Source organism: Phocoena phocoena, chromosome 16 (genome assembly GCF_963924675.1).
Source record: "Phocoena phocoena chromosome 16, mPhoPho1.1, whole genome shotgun sequence".
In the NCBI taxonomy this organism is placed as follows: domain Eukaryota; kingdom Metazoa; phylum Chordata; class Mammalia; order Artiodactyla; family Phocoenidae; genus Phocoena; species Phocoena phocoena.
Window position 1 is genome coordinate 48,701,926 of NC_089234.1, and position 20,571 is coordinate 48,722,496.

Consider the following 20,571-nt stretch of genomic DNA (forward strand, 5'->3'; position numbering starts at 1 on the left):
AGGAATAAAAGCACCATTAATCTTTTTATTTTCTGTAGTTCAGGTTCCTTTAAAGTTTGAAAGTTCAAAATATTTCACTATAACTTATTTCCCAGAAAGTGAAGTTTGAAATGAGAAAATGTAGCCATGGGTTAATCAAGAACATGGGAACTCGAACAAACATTTGACAGAGAGAGAGAGTGTGTGTGTGTGTGTGTGTGTTAGGTTGTTTATAGTTTGGAATTTGGTTTTCTAGTTTGTAGTACATTTTATTTAGAGTTCATTGGGATTCTGACATCCAGAAAACTCTTTGCTGAACTTTCTTTTATTGATAGTCTTATGACTTTATGCTAATGATGACCATAAATTAACATTAGATGTAAAATATTGGGAGTTTTTGGGGGATGGTGACCATATATTTTTTCACCTTGAAATTCTTAGTGTTTGAGATACAGAAGGTGTTCATAAATGTTTATTTCTAGGATTTTTGGAAGTATCTTTCAGCAAATAATCTTCATATAGTACTAAATGTTTGGCTTTTTTATGTTTGAAAATTGGTAAACATCAAATTTGGGAAAATTTTAGCCAATATTCTTCAAATAGTTTTTGGCTCTCTGTCCCCCTCTGGGGACTCTTAATATACTTGTCTCGCTTGTATCAGCCTAAAATCAACACGTATAACCTGGAGTCTGACAGAATAAGGCTTATTGACTTATTGCAATAAAGGATACTGCACAGCAGAGAAACCAAGGGGCATCTTACCAAAGAAAAGTTTTTGTAGGATTTTGGGGGAACTGGGGAGTTTGGGTAAAATTTAAAAGAAACAGTGTTTGAGAGGTTCAGGGCAAAGTACTATCTGTGAAGGGAGTTAATTTTTACTTTCTCATACAGTTATTGGGCTGGGTGAACTTGTCCCAGTGTGTGCTGACATTCTTTCCATCTTTTTAATTTTTTCAGTCTTGGTTTCATTTGGAGATAGTTTAGATAGTTTCTGTTGCCCATTTTCAGGTTCTTCTACAGCATCTAAGCAGCTATTAATCCCATCTCTGAAAGTTTAGTTTGGGTCTATTTTATATCTTTCTTGTCTACTTAACATACTCAGTTGTTTTCCCTACTTTCTTACATATGTGGGATATAGTTACAGTTATTTTCAGTGTCTTTGTCTCCTAATTCTGTCATCTGCCTTGTTTCTGGGTCTGTTCTTATAGTGAACAGAGACAAATTTGGTAGAACCAGATTGAAAATAAATGAGGAAACTGTGTTAAGAAAAAGTAAGGAATAGATGAGTTGAAGCCAAAATTCAAGCCTTTTTGTCTTGATGGATTTCCTGGGGATCTACCACAAATACAACTTTGAGCTTCTTAGAAGCCAGGGCAAAGAAGATTATCAGTGGCCCTTTTGCTTTTTAGGAGGGGAGATTAAAAACAGAAAACTCTTACTACCCTTGCACCAGGTATGGGTTATATTTTCATCTTTTTCTGTGCCTCAGCTAAGAAGTATTGCTATTTCATTTATTATTGATGGGCTGTTTAATTAACATTTGATTTAAGAACATAAAAGAAGAATATCTTTATCCCTTCCCATTTTGTAGGATTGCCTGTATTAAACTTGAATTCATCTTTTTATTACTCTTTGATTTCTTAATTTAACCGTTGTCTGAATTTGATTTAGTTGTTTCATGGAAATTAAAATATTAACTGATAGAATGATGATTTATACTTTTTCTATTTTACAAGTTTTCTGAGAGAATTTTTAAAGATTTTTAGTATTTTTTATCTGGAAATAATTAAAAAATAGTTTGTACTTGGAAATAATTTCAAAATTATGGAAGAGTTACAAAAATAAAATAGTACAACAAACATTCTTTATGAATATTATCTTAATATTCGCTTTTTCATTTGTTCTTTGTATATTCATACGTATGTATTTTTTCTGAATATTTAAGGGTAAGTTCATATATATATTTTATATATATAATTAGCCCTTTACCCTAAATACAGTGTGTACTTCCTAATCAATTACATATCCACATCACAGTAATCATCTTTAGTAAATTTAACATTGTTCCAGTATTTTTACCTAATCTGTTGTGTCAGTTTTGTCAGTTGACACAGTAATGTCCTTTGTAGCATTTTCTCATCTCTGCTACAGGATCCAGTCTAGGGTGAGGTATTTCATTTAGCTGTCATTCATTTAGCTGTTTAGCTGTGTCTTTAGTCTCTTTTAACCAGGAACATTTCTGTAGTCTTTCTTTGTCTTTTATGACATTGACATCCCCTGATCCCCCTTTAAAAAAAAAGCTTCTCACTTTGGTTTAATCGAAGTTTCTTCATGATTGTATTCAGGTTATTCATTCTAGGCTGGGATACTGGGTAAGTGATGATGTATTCTTTTCAGCATGCCACCTCTGGAGAATGTTAATTATGATCACCCAGTTAAGGGGTTGTCTATTCCTCTGCTGTATAATTATTTTCTTCCCCATGCAACTAAAAAGCAGTCTTTGAAGAGACTATTCAAATACCTTGTTCTTCATACTCTTAGATTTAATATACATGATGATGCTTTCCTGATTCAGTGTCTGCTGTGCCGCTTGCAAAATATTCAGTCAATTTTCCCCATTTATTTATTTATTTTATTTGTTTGGTTGTTTTATTTTTCTTTTATCAGTATGGACTTATGAATCCCTGCCTCTTTAATGGTTCAAAATTCATTATTTATTTTGGAAGTACATTTTTCCTGATTTGGCTAGTCTGGCTCTTCTGTCACTGTGACATACCCCATCATTCTATGGGCATTTTCTTACTTATTGACATAACACAGTTTTCCAGATTCATATTGTACCTGCTCTGCTCCAGCCCTGGAATTAAGCCCATTCTCTGAGAAGTCTCCATTCCCTTTAGTGGGGAATGGTACTAGAGACTAAGATCTGGGCAGTAGATGTGGTCATCACTTCTTGGCCCTTTTAGTAATAGATGGAGATAGGAAACATTCATGTATATGCATATAGATTCCTGCATATGCACATACCTGTTCTAGAAATCATGAGTTCACACTAACTTCAATATTAGTCCATCCCTACAGGGTTCTTTCTTGCCTTCTGTCTTAACCCTGACTCCCAGCAATATCAACACTTTTACTCAAATCTATAATACATCTAAAATAGTTTGAGAATTGCTTTGTCCATTCCACTACAATAAATAACTCTACTACTGTGTTTAGGATTTATTTGTAATCCTGCACTTGCCCTACCCTACACTGCCACTGACCCAAGGTATAAAGTCAAATACTGTGTTCATAAGTAATTTAGATGAGTTCTGTCTGCCTGTCTTTTCTTCCTATCTTCCCTTCATTGTATTTGCTATTCATTTGAATTATGAGTAGGTTTATGTGTTCTGGTTTGCTTTCACTTTTAGGTTTTTTTCCCCTTTCATTCTCATTTATTTAGTTTATTTGGTTGAATATGTACAACATTAGCATGCTTCCAAAAGTCAGCACTATACCAAAAGGTAAGTTCAATGAACGGTCACTTCGTTGAGTGATGTTCTAGCCCATCACTCACCCTGGTAGGGACTTCTCTGCTTTATCCTTTCTGTATTTCTTTTTATAAAGATAAGCACAAATTTTCTTATCTTCCCCCTTCTTATATAAAAGGTAGCATCTGTATGTGCACTTTTCTTTCTATTTAAATTTTTATTTAGTAATAACTCTTGGAAATTGTACCCTGTGAGTTCATAGATCTTCCTCAGAATATATATGTTTACACTTTTTTTTTTAAAAAAAGTTGGCTTTAGATTGTTTTTTTCCTTGGTTTTTTCCTTCTTCTCTTAAATGTTCTTTATATCCTTCAAATTGTTTCTTTTAAGGTTATACGTGTGTAGGTTATATATATACAAATCCAGTGTTGGCAAAATCTTATATATGCAGTCACATCCCTATCGTTATTTAGTCCTAATTTCAGTTGTAGCATTTGCCTCAACTACTGTGAAAGAAATCTCAAGTTAGTTTTTAATAGGTAGCTTATTTTTCTGTGGCATATCAGACCTTGGCTGTTTATCTCTGGACTATTTTCAAGTTGCTGTATTGTCAGAGACCCCTTCCTCTGTGGGTGGTGTCCTACCATCTCTAGAGTATTGAAGAGTACAAATAGTAAGAACGGGAAGGGGAGGCAAAGAATCATCCCTAGAAGGCCAGGACCCAGAAGGTGTTCCCTACTTTTTTGTTCATTCATTGACTAGAACCTGGTCATGTGCCCACACAAGTAGCAAGAGATGTTGGAAAATCGGGGCAAGCATACGTCCAGCTAAATATTCTTAAGAGGAAAACGAAGGGGAGAATGAACATTCTCTATCTACCCATAGGTGTCTCAAGATATTTTCAGCTTCTCTTTTCATGTTTCTAAATTTGATAAATCATCTCCCTAATACAACTGGTCCATTCTATATTTAGTGATATTTTTAGTTGTAAAACTGATGCTTATTTCAGCCGATTTTTCATCATGGCTCATTCTAGTATCTTTTTTTTTTTTTTTCTAGTATCTTTTTATTTAACAATTGTTGAATTGTAGGCTTAGTTGTATTAGTTTTCACAAAGGGCCAAGTATTGGATTTTATGCTTTGTTACCTGGACTTTTTTAGAGCTTATGTTCAGGTTATGCTGTTTCAAGGTGATATTCTGATGTGGCAATGCTCGCTTTTATAAAGTTTTATAATATTGATATAAATACTTTTGAAGTTAAAACAACTGAGTAGTAGGTGTATCGTTCTTCTTGTGGATAGGAATTGACAGTTTCTTCATAAAAATAGCAGCTGTATCTTTGAAAGGTTTATCTGTAGCACTTAATTGAATCAGGCAGAAAAGAAAGATTTTCAGCTCTACTTCTCCCATATACCTTTGGATTATATTCTTTGCATAGTGCTCTATCTTAACATATTCTAAATGTCTAGTTCTTAGCAGTACAGACATTCTTGGTTTTAGTTTAGGGATAGCTGCAGTTTTTCCTCATATAATTTAATGCCCTGAATATTTAACAAATTATGAAGAATCACTTTAAGGCTTTTTTGGTCATAGTTTAAGACAATTTGAGATTATATGATTATGCTTAAAAGAAAGCTCTAAAGAGCTAAAAGGTACCCTAATCTTTGTAAAACTTTCTTCCTCAAATTCCCTCTGCTTCTACTGCCCATCTTTAGGGGGGAAAACAAAAAACTTAACAATTTTTTTAAAAAGCCAAATCCAGATTAATTTTCCCTTTTTGAATTGCCACTAAAGTACTGCGCATGCGCACAGACACGCACGCACAGTGGTGCGTTGTGGCACTTTGCTTTTTCAGAACTCTTCTAGTTTTAGAACGTGCTGATTGAATTACTGGTGGGAGTGCAATTCAGTTATGACATCCTTGTGTGGGTAAGGCTGGATGAATTCTAATCGGCTTACTATATTTGTTCTTTAGTACACAGTATGCACAGTACTCTGTAAAACTCAGAAATACGTTTGGTACTGCTAAAAAATTCATATGGCTTAAGAGCAGTTATTCCAATTTTTTTCCCTTTTGAGAGCCAGCTCAATAAAGGATAACATAATACTGTAATTTCTTCTTAGCTTTTCATGAGGGAACTCTTCTTACCTCTGCTTTATAATTGTGAGTTAACAAGCCAATCTGTTAACCACAGCCTTGGCATTATAATTGTAAAAACTAGTTTTTATCCATTGTTTTTGTAGATACTGGATTCTCTCTCATGGATAAATGCTCTATGGGTCTGTCACTGGCATATTTTTTCCTTAGTTGTAATACAGTGTTACATTTGAGGTTCTTGTTTGTCATGCCCCTGGAGAACTGAAAGAAGAGAATAGTATGTTTAAGATTACTAGGACTGAAATGTGCTACAATGATTGCAAATCTTTAGAATGTTAGAGTAGTCTTAAGAGCTTTCTGCTTTTCTTGTTCTAAGTATTCTTCCCATTACATTTCAGAGGAAACAGAATCCACAAATCTTTTAACACAGAAAAGTTAAGGAATCTGGTTAATATGGTGCATCTGCTTTTTAAACCAGAAAAAAATTAACAAGAATTACAGATAAGCCTGGTGGTGTAATCAGAATGACCCAGTTAAAACTTAGCTAGGTTGCTAAATGATAGGAGTGATTTTCATTTTCCATGAAAAGTTGATTGCTATCTGGTATATTTGCAGATACTGTACACAGTCACTTTCACTGAGTGACATTATTATGTGACATAGTAGTGTTGTATTGTTTCCATATACAATTCACTTAGGTGCATGTGGAATTGTTATACCATTTGGAATGATGTGAAGAGCTCAGAGTCGGTCAGTGTTGTCATAACTTAACCTCTGCCACCCCCCCACCCCATGTGTATGTATTAGCCACATCCAGATGTTATTTTTTATTTTAATTTTTAGATAGTAGGGTGTATCTTCATCTCCTACTGCCGATGGTAAACTCTATATTAACCTTGTAAAACTTAGAAATAATTAATAGTCGAGGAACAGTTCTCATTGGATTCACTTTTTTTTAGATTAATCATTAGCATTAAAATGGCAAAACCTTGTCAAAACTTTTAAAATAATAGTATTTACTAAGCTGCCTAGTTCAACAGAGTAAACAAAATGTTCATTGAATGTGTCTTTTGAATATAACTTATGCAGTTATTCTGTATACTTTTAAGCTTCAAAGCCTTTTCAAAGTTTTTTTTTTATTGTGGTAGAAAACACAACATGAAGTCTACCCTCTTAGGAACATTTTAAGTGTACAGTATTGTTAACTGTAAGCACAGTATTGTGCCACAGATTTCTAGAATTTTTTCATCTTGCATGACCGAAACTCTATACCCATTGAATAGTAACTTCTTACTTCAGTCTCCCTCCAGCCCTTGGCAACCACCATTTCTGTTTTTATGAGTTTGACTAGATATCTCATAAGTGGAATCATGCAGTTTTAAAGTCTTTCTGTGACTGGCTTATTTCATTTAGGGTAACATCCTGAAGGTTCATGTTGTAGTATATGATAGGATTTCCTTTTTCCTCTTTTATGGCTGAATAATATTCTGTTGTATGGATATGTAACATTTTCTTTGTTCATCTGTTGATGGATAGTTAGGTTGTTTCTACCTCTTGGCTGTTGTGAAAAATACTGCATTGAACATGGGAGTGCAAATATTTTTATGAGATCCTGCTCTTAATTCTTTTGAATAAATACCTGAAAGTGGGATTGCAGGATCATGTGGTAGTTCTACTTTTAATTCTCTGAGAAACCTTCATGCTGTTTTCCATAATGGCTTCATTATTTAAATTCACACCAACACTGCATGAGGGTTCCAATTTCTCTGCATCCTTGCCAACACTTGTTATTTTCTGTTCTTTTGCTAGTGGCCATCCTAATGGGTGTGAGGTAATATTTCATTGTGATTTTGATTTGCATTTCTCTTATGATTAGTGATGTTGATCATCTTTTTGTATACCTATTGGCCATTTCTTCTTTGGGGAAATTTCTGTTCAAGTCCTTTGCCCATTTTTTAGTCAGGGTTTTTTGTTTTGTTTGTTTTTGCTGTTGACTTATAGGAGTTCCTTATATATTTTGGATAATAATCCCTTATCAGATATATGGTTTGCAAATATTTTCTTCCATTCTGTAGGTTGCATTTTTCTCTCTTGATTGTCTTCTTTGCTGTGTAGAAGCTTTTTATGATGTAGTCCTACCTGTCTCTGCTTGCTTTTGTTGCTTGTGCTTCTTGGCAAGAAGTCATTGCCAAGACCAATGTTACGTATTTTTTTCTCCCATGTTTTCTTCTAGGAGTTTTTAGCTCAGGTCTTATGTTTAAGTCTTTAATACATTTTAGTTGATTTTTGTGTATGGTATAAGATACGGGTCCCGTTTCATTCTTCTGCATGTGGATATCCAGTTTTCCGAGCACCATTTATTGAAGAGACTGTCTCCATTGGTGAAGATCATTTGACCATATATATGCGGATTTATTCATAGGTGTTCTATTCTGTACTGTTGGTCTATATATTTGTCTTTATGTCAGTACCCTACTGTTTTGATTACTGTAGCTTTGTAATGTTTTGAAATCAGCAAGTATGGGGCCTTTGGTTTTTTTGTTCTTTCTCAAGATTGTTTTGGCTATTCAGGGTCCTTTGGGATTCCATATGAAGTTTAGGTTCATTCTAGTTCTGTAAAAATTATTACTGGGATTTTGACAGGAATTGCATTGAATTTGTAGATCACTTTGGGTAGTATGACCATTTTAAGAGTATTAAGTCATCTAATCCATGAACAAAGGATGTCTTTCCATTTCTTTGTGCCTTTATTTTCAACATTTTGTAGTTGTCAGTGTACAAATCTTTTGCTTCCTTGGTTAAGTTTATTCCTAAGTATTTTATTCTTTTTGATGTTACTGTGAATGGAATTTTCTTCATTTCCTCTTTTGATTGTTTTTTGTTAGTATATAGAAATGCAAATGAGTTTTGTATCATACAGCTTTATTGAATACATTTATTTGTTCTCACAGGTTTTTTTTTTTTAATGGAATCTTTATGGTTTTCTATATACAAGATTATATATGTGAATAGAGAAAATTTTACTTCTTTCTTTCTGATTTGGATGCCTTTTATTTCTTTTTCTTGCCTAATTACTTTTGCTAGTATGTAGAATTAGTGAGCATCGGCACCTGTGCCTTGTTCCTGATCTTAGAGGAAAAGCTTTCAGTTTTTCATTGTTGAGTATGATGTTAGCAGCAGGCTTTTAAAATATGACCTCTATGTTGTGGCAATTTCCTTCTGTTCCTGTTGTTGAGTGATTTTTTCATGAAAGAGAGTTGAATTTTGTTAAATACTTTTTCTGCACCAATTCAGATGATTATGTGATTTTTGTCCTTCATTCTGTTAAGGTGGTGTATCACATTGGTTGGTTTTCATATGTTGAACCATCCTTATATCCCAGGAATACATCCTACATGGTTATGGTGTATGATCCTTTTAATGTGCTGTTGAATTTAGTTTTCTAGTGTTTTGTTGAGGATTTTTGCCTCTGTGTTTATCAGGCATATCATTCAATTACTTTTGAGATGAATTAGAACAGTATATCCCAGTCTACTTTTTGTAATAATAGTATTTGTTAACAGAGTGTGTTCATGTCAGTTATCCCTTTTATTGCAGTCCTCTGTTATGTGGGTAGACCATATACTCCAATTCTTTTTATGAAGATGCTGAACTCAGAATTGCACATCATCACATAACAATTATTATAACTTGAATTATCAGCAATAAAACTTGTATAGCACATATTGTTTCAGGCACTCTAATATGTGTTTTACATATATTCATTTAATCCTCACAACAACCCTTTACAGTCGGTACTGTTATTAACCCCATTTTACAGATGAGAAAGATGTTTAGTAACAGGCAGTAGTAGAGCTTACTATTTATCTGGACCATCTGGTTCCTGTGTCTCCTTTATAACTGTTAGGTATATATTGCCACTCACAATTAACTGGAAGGGGGTCTGTTTAATTTATATATATTTTTTGGTATTAATCTTTTTAAAATTTTTATTGGAGTATAGTTGATTTACAGTGTTAGTTTCAGATGTACAACAAAGTGAATCAGTTATTCATATACATATATCCACTCTTTTTCAGATTCTTTTCCCATATAGGCCATTACAGAGTACTGAGTAGAGTTCCCTGTGCTATCTAGTAGATCCTTATTAGTTATCTGTTTTATATATAGTAGTGTGTATATGTCAGTCCCAATCTCCAGGGTCTGTTTAATTTAGAACGTTGACCTGACTGTGCTATATTGTTACCTGTGGAACCAGATAACCTTTTTGTTATCCAAAAGATGGTTTGTTACCTGAAATCAGTGCTTTTTAAAAATAAGTAAAGTGCTTAAGCCTTGAGGCACCTATTCCTTTCAAAAGTCTGTTATCTTCCTGAGATTATGGCTGTGCTTTGGGGATTAGAGGTTGCTTAAATGGGGGATCTAACAGTTAGCAGGCATGTAGATTATATAGATAATGTTTGAGAGGAAAATAGTAAGGAATACAGCTAGGTTTAAAAATTTATGTTCAGTCTGCTCTGTATGGTTGTGCCTTAGGGGGCCTGATCAAGTCATTGCATGAGTGCATAAATTGCTTTCGATTACTAATGCTGCATTACTTTATGCTAACCTGATATATAAGAATAATACGTTCAGGGCTTCCCCGGTGGCGCAGTGGTTGAGAGTCCGCCTGCCGATGCAGGGGACGCGGGTTCGTGCCCCGGTCCAGGAAGATCCCACATGCCGCAGAGCGGCTGGGCCCGCAAGCATGGCCGCTGAGCCTGCGCATCCAGAGCCTGTGCTCCGCAACGGGAGAGGCCACAGCAGTGAGGGGCCTGCGTACCGCAAAAAAAAAAAAAAAAAAAAGAATAATACGTTCATATACACAATACAAATGAGACTGCTTTATGTAAGTTTCACAGTAGATTCCTTTTAGCGTTAAGATTTTCTGACAAATTTAATATGTGAGTCAGTTTAAACTTTATCTTTTGAAAAACCAGTTCTTTTGGAGCTTACACTGTTGTCTTTGTCACAGCATGGTTATTTTGAAGATAATATTTGTATAAAAAGATAGCTTTGTATGATGCTTAATTCCAATTATGTTACTTCACTGCAGCTAATAAGGGAAGATGGTTAATTTTTTAATGCAGATTTTTGGCCAGTCTTGAAGTATGTTTCTCTTGTACTCTTTTTTTTTTATGTAGTACTGAAAGTATGAAGATCATTAATTAATTACACTCTTAAAAACAAAAAATTTCTAATGAGATTATTTGAAGTTTAAAGGACATAATTTAATATCACTTTTGTAAAGGATGGAGAAAATGTCAGTCTATTTAATTAGTCCCTTTTTGAAAGTGAGGATTTGTTCCTTTTATACCGATTTAATCCTATGCATTTGATCATGCAGGCTCACAGTTATTTATCCTCAATTCTGAAATTCAACGTGTTAAAACTGAAAGTTTTTTTTCATTAAGCTTATAGTATATTGATTTGGCAGCAAACTAATCTGAACTGGGGTGGGGCAATTTACATCTTTATCCCACCCGGTGTGAATTTTTATACATTTGCGTGTATTTTAGTATATAGTACTGCTTTAGATTCCAGTGTGTTATGTAATATGTTATACATACCATAGTTACCTTTATAAAACCTGAAAACTTGAATAACGGCACTCATCTGGCCTCACCAGTTTCACTTAAATGAATAAGGACTTTTATCCCTTGTCATAACCTGCCTTATTTTCAGTGTTGGAAGAACGTGGGGCATGAATCAGCAGTTATGAGGAATAAAGAACAGGTTGAATTTAACTATATTGATTAGTTAATATAATTATAAGTTAATATAAGCCTGGCAAGAGGTTTCATTTCTTTTCTTGGTTGGTAATAACTGTCCGGAATACTGATTGTTGATTTTGTGTCAGAATAGCACTGTGACTCCATGTCTGCCATCGGCATGGGAGCATGGTGGGAGTATAAGCCAGATATTGTTTATCCTGCTCTGTCTAGGATGTATGTTTATGTATTTAAATTACTCTATATGATTTTTAGTTTTAGTTTTAAAATGAGGTAATTTTATAAGGATGCAAAGTAAGATGGAAACAGTTGATCTTTTTCTCATTTCTCTAGTCTCCTACAAAAGCTGTATATAATGCCAGGCATTGGAATCATCCAGATTCAGAAGAACTACCTGGGCCACCAGCAGTAAAACCTCAGAGTGTCACAGTAAGTGAACTGTACTTTTTAATTTCATTTTTGTGTAATGAATTTTAAATTAAGCAGTTGCTATCTTCATTCATAATTTGAAAGTCTCTGGCTTTTCTGTTTAACAGTTTATTTTCAACTTCCTCACTAAAATTTAGTGGCTTTAGTTTAACTCATTGGAAAAGTAAGGATTGTGGACAGGATAACAGAAATTCTGGTGTTGCTCGGTTATAAATGAAAGCCTTAAAAAATATTGGACTACTTTTTTCACCCCTGACATTTTATGGAATTACAGTATTTAGTGTTTAAGGGTAAATTATTTGAAGTTTTTATTAACTGTTAAGAGCTATATTATAAATTACATATTCCAAGTTTGTATTAATGATTAAAAGCTATATTATAAATTATATCCTACATTGATCTTAAAGTGTCTTTGAGTGATTAATTTGTTTTTCAGAGCAGAACTTTTTCCTGCATTCCAGTAATACCTTTCAATTCAAAACACATTTGAAAAAGATTCTTATCAAATTACTTTTTTCAGAATAACTGGTAGGACCATGCATTAATACTTACAGATTAATGGTGACACCTCAGTCATCTGGAGCTATCAAGGAATGGGTTCTTTATAGACAACAACAACAAATAGGGATAGAGATCATTCTAAAATGTAATGTACCAGTTCCCTGTCTTCTTGATATATTAAACTTCTTTCACTAGTATTAAACCATTATTGTGTATATTAGTAATTATATACCATGCTCTTATTATGGCTTTTTCCCCCTACCCCAAACTATGGACTCCTGTACTTAAAAAATTCTTCTGTCTATCTATTGTAGTTTTCCTGTCTATCCTGAGCTGCTTATCACTGCTATTTATGTATGTAATGGTGGTTCTTTATTCCTTGTAATGGCCCTGGAGATGATAACAAATTGTATGAAATGTAAAGTTAAAGAGACCAAAATAACTTCCTGAGTGGTTCTTTTGTGAATAAAACACATATGAGTCTTATCTTGTAGTGCATGGAATTTTAAAGTATCCCTTGTGACCTTTCAGAGGCCTCCTCCTACCTTTGAGGGGGAGAATAGGGGTTTTATTACTCTTAAGCTAAATTTGCCAAGTAGATGAGATGTTACTATTTTTATATATTTATTTAGAACAACTAATTTAATACCTTTATTAATAGGTGAGGCTGTCTTCAAAGGAGCAAAATCAAAAAGATGATGGAGTTTTTAAGGCTCCTGCACCACCACCCAAAGTGATAAAAACTGTGACAATACCTACTCAGCCCTACCAAGATATAGTTACTGCACTGAAATGCAGAAAAGAAGACAAAGAAGTAAGCAGCCATATACAGTTTTACTGCACGTGGATAGAATTTCGTATGTAATTTAGCCTTTTAATATCTTGAACACATATCAGTACACTGATACTCAGTTTTGAACCACAAACTTATCTTGTCCTACTACTACCCATGTTTTTAAAACATTTCTTTTGGTTGCCATCTAATAAACTATTTTATACACTTTTAAATAAAGCATAGCAAGTGCTTTAAATATTTAAATATGCTACTTCATAGTTACAAAAGAGGTGGACATATTTTTTTCTTGGCAGTTGTATACTGTTGTTCAGCACGTGAAGCACTTCAATGATGTGGTGGAATTTGGTGAAAATCAAGAGTTCACTGATGACATTGAGTACTTGTTAAGTGGCTTAAAGAGCACTCAGCCTCTAAACACACGTTGCCTTAGGTAAGATCTGATTTTTATATTTGAAAATTGTGTGCATGCTTTCTCATTAAAATTTTCTAGCTCATTAGAGCCAAACATTTGTGATTTTTCTTATCATAGGTGTAGGTTATAACCAGTGATGTTAAAATGTGATTGATTTCTTTTAAGGGACTTGATTCTACATGCACAAAGGAAAGTTGGATGATACAGCATTTTAGCACAGCATAGGCTTCAGTTTCCAGATGCTTAAAAGAGTGTTATGCCAAAGAATCTTTTAAGTACTTTAGGCCCCAGATTTTACACATGCAAGTGATAGATTTGATTTAATTTAAGCATGTTTTGATTTGGATCATCTTTTACATACTGTAATGGATTGAATATCTTGGTTTGATTGAGTTATCCAGTCATTTGGAATATGTCCAATTAGATATTTATAATCTTTATGGATGAGAAGCATTATGAAAGGTAGCTGAGATTTTTTGCTTTTCATTTAATGGTAGTAGTAATGTAAGGAAAACACTGAAGATGATCATGGGTTATTCATATTTTTTATATAGCATACCTAATCACATCAGTAAATTTTTAATAACTTGTTTTGCCCGTGTTTTTAATATTGTGATCTGCATGGGCAATGCTTTGACACACATACATCCCCACCCCTGAGCACCCTTTTGCTTATTTTGGTATTACGCAAATAAAAAAACTTCAGCCCCCTTAACCTAGTCTATTTTCTTCTAGTGTTATTAGCTTGGCTACTAAATGTGCCATGCCCAGTTTTCGAATGCACCTGAGAGCACATGGAATGGTAGCAATGGTCTTTAAAACCTTGGATGATTCCCAGCATCATCAGGTATTTAAGTTTCTGGGATTGAGAAGCATTATTTTAGAATTCTAGTTTATTTGGCTACTGAGAAATACCTTCAGGAATTCCCTGGTGGTCCAGTGCTTAGGATGCTGAGCTTCCAATGCCAGGGGCCTGGGTTCGATCCCTGGTCAGGGAACTAAGATCCCACAAGCTGTGTGGCATGACCAAAATAGGAAAAAAAAACAACCTTCATTGGATATTCATCTGTAAATATTTCTCATTATGGGTTGAGTTAGTTTTATGTGCTAAATATTTAGAGCTTAATGCCAGAATTCTTGCTTAATAAATCATTTAAGATTATCTTCTCATGACATTTTTCCTCCTTAACTTGTCAGTATATCCTATTAACCATTATATAACATACCATACCATACCATACTGGATACTGTAGCTAACATACCATGCCAATACTGGATATTTAATTCTGTAAGTACTGATTTCCTCAAATCAGAAAGTACTGGGAAAAAAATCTTTTACTCGTTTTTGATAATAATAGCATGAAAAAAAAGTTTTGATATTAATTTTTTTTTAGCATTCTGTCTGGATGTTGAATCCCACTGTGAAATGGAATCATATCCTCATTTTCATTATGACTTTGACACTTAAAAATAAAGCATATTTACATATAAAAATCGGGTTTAACATTTTCAGAGTTAGAAAAAAATCATTATTAATCATCAATAGTGATATTTTGAGATGGCTTTATTATATTTTTGTTCAGGGAAATTATGTTCCAAGTGCAGATTAGGTGACATAGTCTAATATTGAGTCTTCTGAAACTGAAAGCAGTATACTTAACCCCGAGTGAGGATAACTCCATTACCAAGTTGTAGCAGGTACAAAACAATGAGGGAGAAGAGAACTAAGAATTAATTTGCTTTCTTATGCAGTTATGAGAGGACCAAGGCATTAATGTGTGTTCTTAGGGGCGGTGGATCTCCTAAGGCCTGTACTGTGACATCCTTATTTCCAAATATATTTTGCTCTGTAAGCATTTAATTAGTCACCTAGTCTGAATTTTGGGGATTCAAAGTTTAAATCTTTAGATAGTTAATTGTGTTTCTGTGCATTGAAATAAGTGTAAGATCAACTATACTTCAATAAAAATAAATACATATGTAGGAGGGAAAAAAAGTAATATCTCAAATGTTGGAATATTCAAACATAGACCTCTTTGTTATATTAATGCTTACCTATATCACCTTCAGTACTTGTAGATTTTATTATAAGCAGAGTGTGCTAACTACCAGATCTGAATGATTTTGAGAGCACATTATATTAATGGTTTTTAAAAAATTACTTGGTTCAACCAGACCTGATAGGTTTATTTTAAAGAAATGAGTCTAAATATGTTTATTTGAGCATCCTAGTTTTATGTATTGACACAAACCCAGCTGTGTTTATTTTTACAAGAAAAAAACAAGTTTCTGATACAGATTTTAAAACACATTTACATTATTTTTTTTTTTTTTTTTTTGGATGTGTTGGGTCTTCGTTGCTGCACTTGGGCTTTCTGTAGTTGCGGCGAGTGGGAGCTACTCTTCCTTGCAGCGCATGGGCTTCTCATTTGCAGTGGCTTCTCTTGTTGTGGAGCATGGGCTGTAGGCACGCGGGCTTCAGTAGTTATGCACAGGCTCAGTAGTTGTGGCACACGGGCTTAGCTGCTCTGCGGCATGTGGGATCTTCCCAGACCAGGGCTCGAACCCGTGTGCCCTACACTGGCAGGCGGATTCTTAACCACTGCGCCACTAGTGAAGTCCCTACATTATTGATTTTAAATGGAAATTTGACTTTACTATATCATAAAGGACAAAGAGTGAAGTGTATTGTAAAATAGGATTATATAGCTGAAAAAAGGTTTTGTAAACTCTTCATTTAGCACAGAATGGCCAAAAACATGTAATTCCACTTAAATGCTTCTAGCTCTGGGGCGTTCATATAGGGAAGGTCTGTAGAAAGGAAAATCTTAAGCAGTGGTGCTTTATTTATGTATTTATTTAATTCACATTTCCCTAGAATATTTTAAGAGTGAGGTTTTCACTGAATAAAACATTTTCAAGGTTTCCAACATGTGAACAAATGTCAAAATAGTCTTGTTTCCTGAAATTGTCACTAATTGCTTACATTAACTTTTTTTTTTTTTTTTGCGGGGGGTCCGTTGAAGAATCTGTCCCTTTGTACAGCTGCCCTCATGTACATACTGAGTAGAGATCGTTTGAACATGGATCTTGATAGAGCTAGCCTAGATCTAATGATTCGACTTCTAGAACTGGAACAAGATGCTTCTTCAGCTAAGCTGCTGAATGAAAAAGACATGAACAAAATAAAAGAAAAAATTCGAAGGCTCTGTGAAACTGTACACAACAAGCACCTTGATCTAGAAAATATAACGGTGGGTTCCTTCCTTCTATTGTAAAATGAAAATTACTTTCAGAAAGTTTTTAATTTGTCACAGCAGCTGTGTGACTTTGGACAAATCATTTAACCTCTTGGTTTACAATTTGGCAAATTCTTCTAAGGTTTAGCTCTGAGCATAATTCTGTTCCCTGCCTGAAATTCCTAAACTTGGCCCATTGGTATTTAAATTTCTCTTCCCAGTAAATTTTTTGTGTTTTGCCTAATCCTTCCCTTTTGAAAAAGTTTTTTCCAGCGTAGAAACTACATTTAGGCTATTAGGAACTTGAATTTTTAACCCTCTGTGGGTTTCAGGAATAAAGATTTAAAGGATCTTCAGAAAGAGCCAGTTTCAGTGAGCATTCATTTATTCCATAGTATCTTACGATGTCTGATTAACTGCTGCAAGGCACCAAGACTCGGAAGATTCCTAGGCACCTGCCCTTCTGTCAAGCAGTGTCCCTCATACTCAGGGTCATGGCCATGGCTACCCTTACGCTCAGTACAACTCCCTAAGTTCAAGATGACTATGTTGCCTTTGGTTGATTTTAGTTCTACTTTCCTCTGGCTTTTTTTAACTTGTAGAATCCCCAAAGACTAGTAGGCCAGTAGAAGATGAATTGGCCTTGTCGTTTTGAAAAAATAAGATTATTTATATATACCTGACTTTCAGATATTTCCAACATCTGAACTATATAAACATTGATTTTTCGACTGCCCACTAAACTGACTGAAGACATTTGCCTCAGAAAATTACAGAATGCTTTGTGCTACCCACATATGAACTTAGGGTTATTGCTCTGTTTAGTTAAGGTAGAGTAGGGAATAGATTCAGGTAGAGTGGAGGGTTGAGGGGTAAAGCAAGTTAACATTAAAAAGCAGGATACAAAATGGACACGGATTCAGTACTTTCACTTATTAAAATTAGAAAATCGCTGTTATGCTCAAAGTGTGGCTAAACAATCTTTCTACCTCACCAAACTATTTGTATACTGCTTTTAAAATATATTCATAATTTTTATTTACTTTTAACAATTTTACAACATATACTTATTTTTAATGCTATAAAATAAATTTGAGCCTATAATTTTTATTTGCATAATGGAATAAATACAGCTTTTAAAAATCATTATTATTAGTTCATCTCCCATATTATTGAACATTTAGATTCTTTCCAGGCATTCGCTCTTAAATAACATGATGGGAAACTTGTTCATTGAATTTTCTCCATCTTTTGTGGAATTTATTAGGATGGTGAACACCAGATAATAACTTTGTTATACTGTGTTAAGTAGTTAACTCACATGATTAAAACCAGAACACACAGTTGCTAATATTAGGATGCCTGCCTCCCCCGACCCCAAGTTCAGCTATTCTTGGATATTGTGTTTGTTTTAAATTTTAACAATAGACATTGTGTCATACAGTGACTATCTCCTACACATTAATTTTGTTTGTTTCATTAATTGCTTGATCTCTTCCTTGAAATACATTGCTTCTCCTGATGTGCCATGGAAAGATACTTTAAAACATTAATATTATATTAAAATATAATTCAAATAACTGAGAGCTCACAATTGCTGAATAGCATTCTGATTAGTGATTTGGTTGTGCTTTAACGCTTTGAGGACTATTCCAGTTTCAAATAAAATGTTTGAATTGTAGGCTATTACTAGCTTATTATATACTGAATATAGCCTAAAATATCAAACTGTCCTTTTTATGCCTATAGAAACAAACAGTCAAGTCCCTTTTTTGCATAAAATCTTATGAGTCTTTGCTATATTAACATCAAATCTTCCTAAGCAAAGAAAGCCTCATTAGTCTTCAGTTTCACTTCTGTGACTCATGTGCTAACCTGCCTGTACCGATCTCATTACATTACTCTTTCAGGGACTTAGAATGAGAATTGAGCAAAATGTAATTTGTTTTTGTAGTGTTCAATTCTAGTTATATATTTGTCATCTTGGATATCAACCTTGTTCTTTTTAAAGTATAGAGTAAAATCTATAAGGTACAGAATAAAATCTCTTCTAAATCAGTAATAGGAAGATTTTCACTGTTAAGGTCTGTTTTTTGCATTTCTGAATATCTATTTTATATTCAGTTCCAAATAGGCCAGGGAGACTTAATGTAAACTTGGATCTTTCAAAGGAAAAAGCTTTGGGAAGATACCCAGGTCTTTTCAGCCTTGTTAATTAAAGCATTTCTTTTGTTACACTAAAGTTCCTTTATTGCAACAGGAACCAAATTGCCCATTGTTGGGGGGTGGTTTTATGTTTTTTAAAAGAAATACAATAAAAAGTAAGATTAATAATTAAAGGCAAATAAAGAGAAGGAAAAACCTAAACTGGTTTATAAATATGGCTCTGACTGTTCTATGCTTCCTCTAGTGGTAGTCCTGAATCATTATTTATATATAATTTTGTCATGGTGGCCACATTATGTATATCTAAGCTGCTAATAACCCTGTAGTATAAAGTTTAAAACTGGTGAATCTGAAACCCTAAAAGTAACAAAGGATTTTTGTTCAGAATAGATAAGAAAATGTATACAACAACAGGAAAAAGACAAGCAACTTTGCAAGAAAATAAGGAAAGAATATTTGACGGGACTTACAGTAGAAGAAATACAGTTAACTGATAAATATATGAATACAAGCTCATTTGCTATAATTAGAAAAATGCAAAGTAAAGCAATAAGATACCAGTTTTTACCATCAGACAAAAATTTAGACACACCCACACCTTGTTCCTAGAGTATTACTTTTTACAGCCTTTGTGGTAAATTAATCCAATGTATTGATTTGCAGTTAAAATACATGTACCCTTCAATTTGCCCTTGAGTCTTTATATGATGGTACCAGTATATATTTTATTGAACTGGCGAGTGATAGACTACTTTAAATAATGGATTTTCTCTGAAAACAACCCAATGGTTAAAAACATTTCTTCAGCTTAAGAATTTAAATGTTTAATTTTATTTAAAAAAGCATTTTCTGTATTACTGTGGGCTGGTAGCATGCAGTATGCTTTTTAAAAAAAGCAGTCTCTAGAAGTGTTGCCTCAGAGTTATTGCTAAGAGTCAGTATTCATTAATGGTGCTTTTGATTTTCAGACTGGGCATTTAGCTATGGAGACATTACTGTCACTTACTTCTAAACGAGCCGGAGACTGGTTTAAAGAAGAACTACGGCTTTTGGGTGGTCTGGATCATATTGTAGATAAAGGTATGATATACACACACGTATAACATTTTTATATATTATTTGAAGCCTGCGGAAAATATTCTATTTACATACTTCAAAGGATAATTGCATCAGTTTGAAAAGGTCTCTTCCTTTTCGTAGCATCTTGAAAATCTCTTAACTTTTAAAGGAAAGGCCATTAACAGTTTGATATTGGGGAATTATGGAAATAAAATAATTATAATAAATCAGATTTTCATAAATTTCAGCATCTCACACTATAAAACTTAGAATAAACAGTGTTCGGAGAGGTTCCAGCATATTCATAGCATGTGTACAGATGGCTTTTAATGTTAGTAAAGGGGGTAAGTATTGAAGTGGTGAGACATGCTAATTTATGTCCATTTCTTTTCTCCTAGTGAAAGAATGTGTGGATCATTTAAGTAAAGATGAAGATGAAGAGAAACTAGTAGCCTCATTATGGGGAGCAGAGAGATGTTTACGAGTCTTAGAAAGTGTAAGTATGGACAACTATTTGGAGAAAATTATTTAATCTTAAATGTGACTCTGTATGTGAGACTGTCATAGTTTATATTACATATCCCTAGAGTTTTACTTTTGTTAATCCAAATTGAAATTGTAACTGTAATGCAGTCTATTTGTTCTTT

The 20,571-nt window shown here is 33.8% G+C and overlaps 1 protein-coding gene across 2 annotated transcripts in view; it reads left to right on the forward strand.

Moving 5' to 3' along the window:
* Positions 1-20,571, forward strand: part of WAPL (WAPL cohesin release factor) — a 75,756-nt gene that overhangs the window by 41,499 nt on the left and 13,686 nt on the right. For both annotated transcript variants that reach the window (XM_065894204.1, XM_065894205.1), the window contains exons 6-12: positions 11,656-11,751; positions 12,914-13,066; positions 13,342-13,478; positions 14,196-14,307; positions 16,487-16,714; positions 19,834-19,945; positions 20,323-20,420. In XM_065894204.1, coding sequence (XP_065750276.1) covers positions 11,656-11,751; positions 12,914-13,066; positions 13,342-13,478; positions 14,196-14,307; positions 16,487-16,714; positions 19,834-19,945; positions 20,323-20,420 — 936 coding nt within the window. The remainder of the gene's footprint in view (positions 1-11,655; positions 11,752-12,913; positions 13,067-13,341; positions 13,479-14,195; positions 14,308-16,486; positions 16,715-19,833; positions 19,946-20,322; positions 20,421-20,571) is intronic.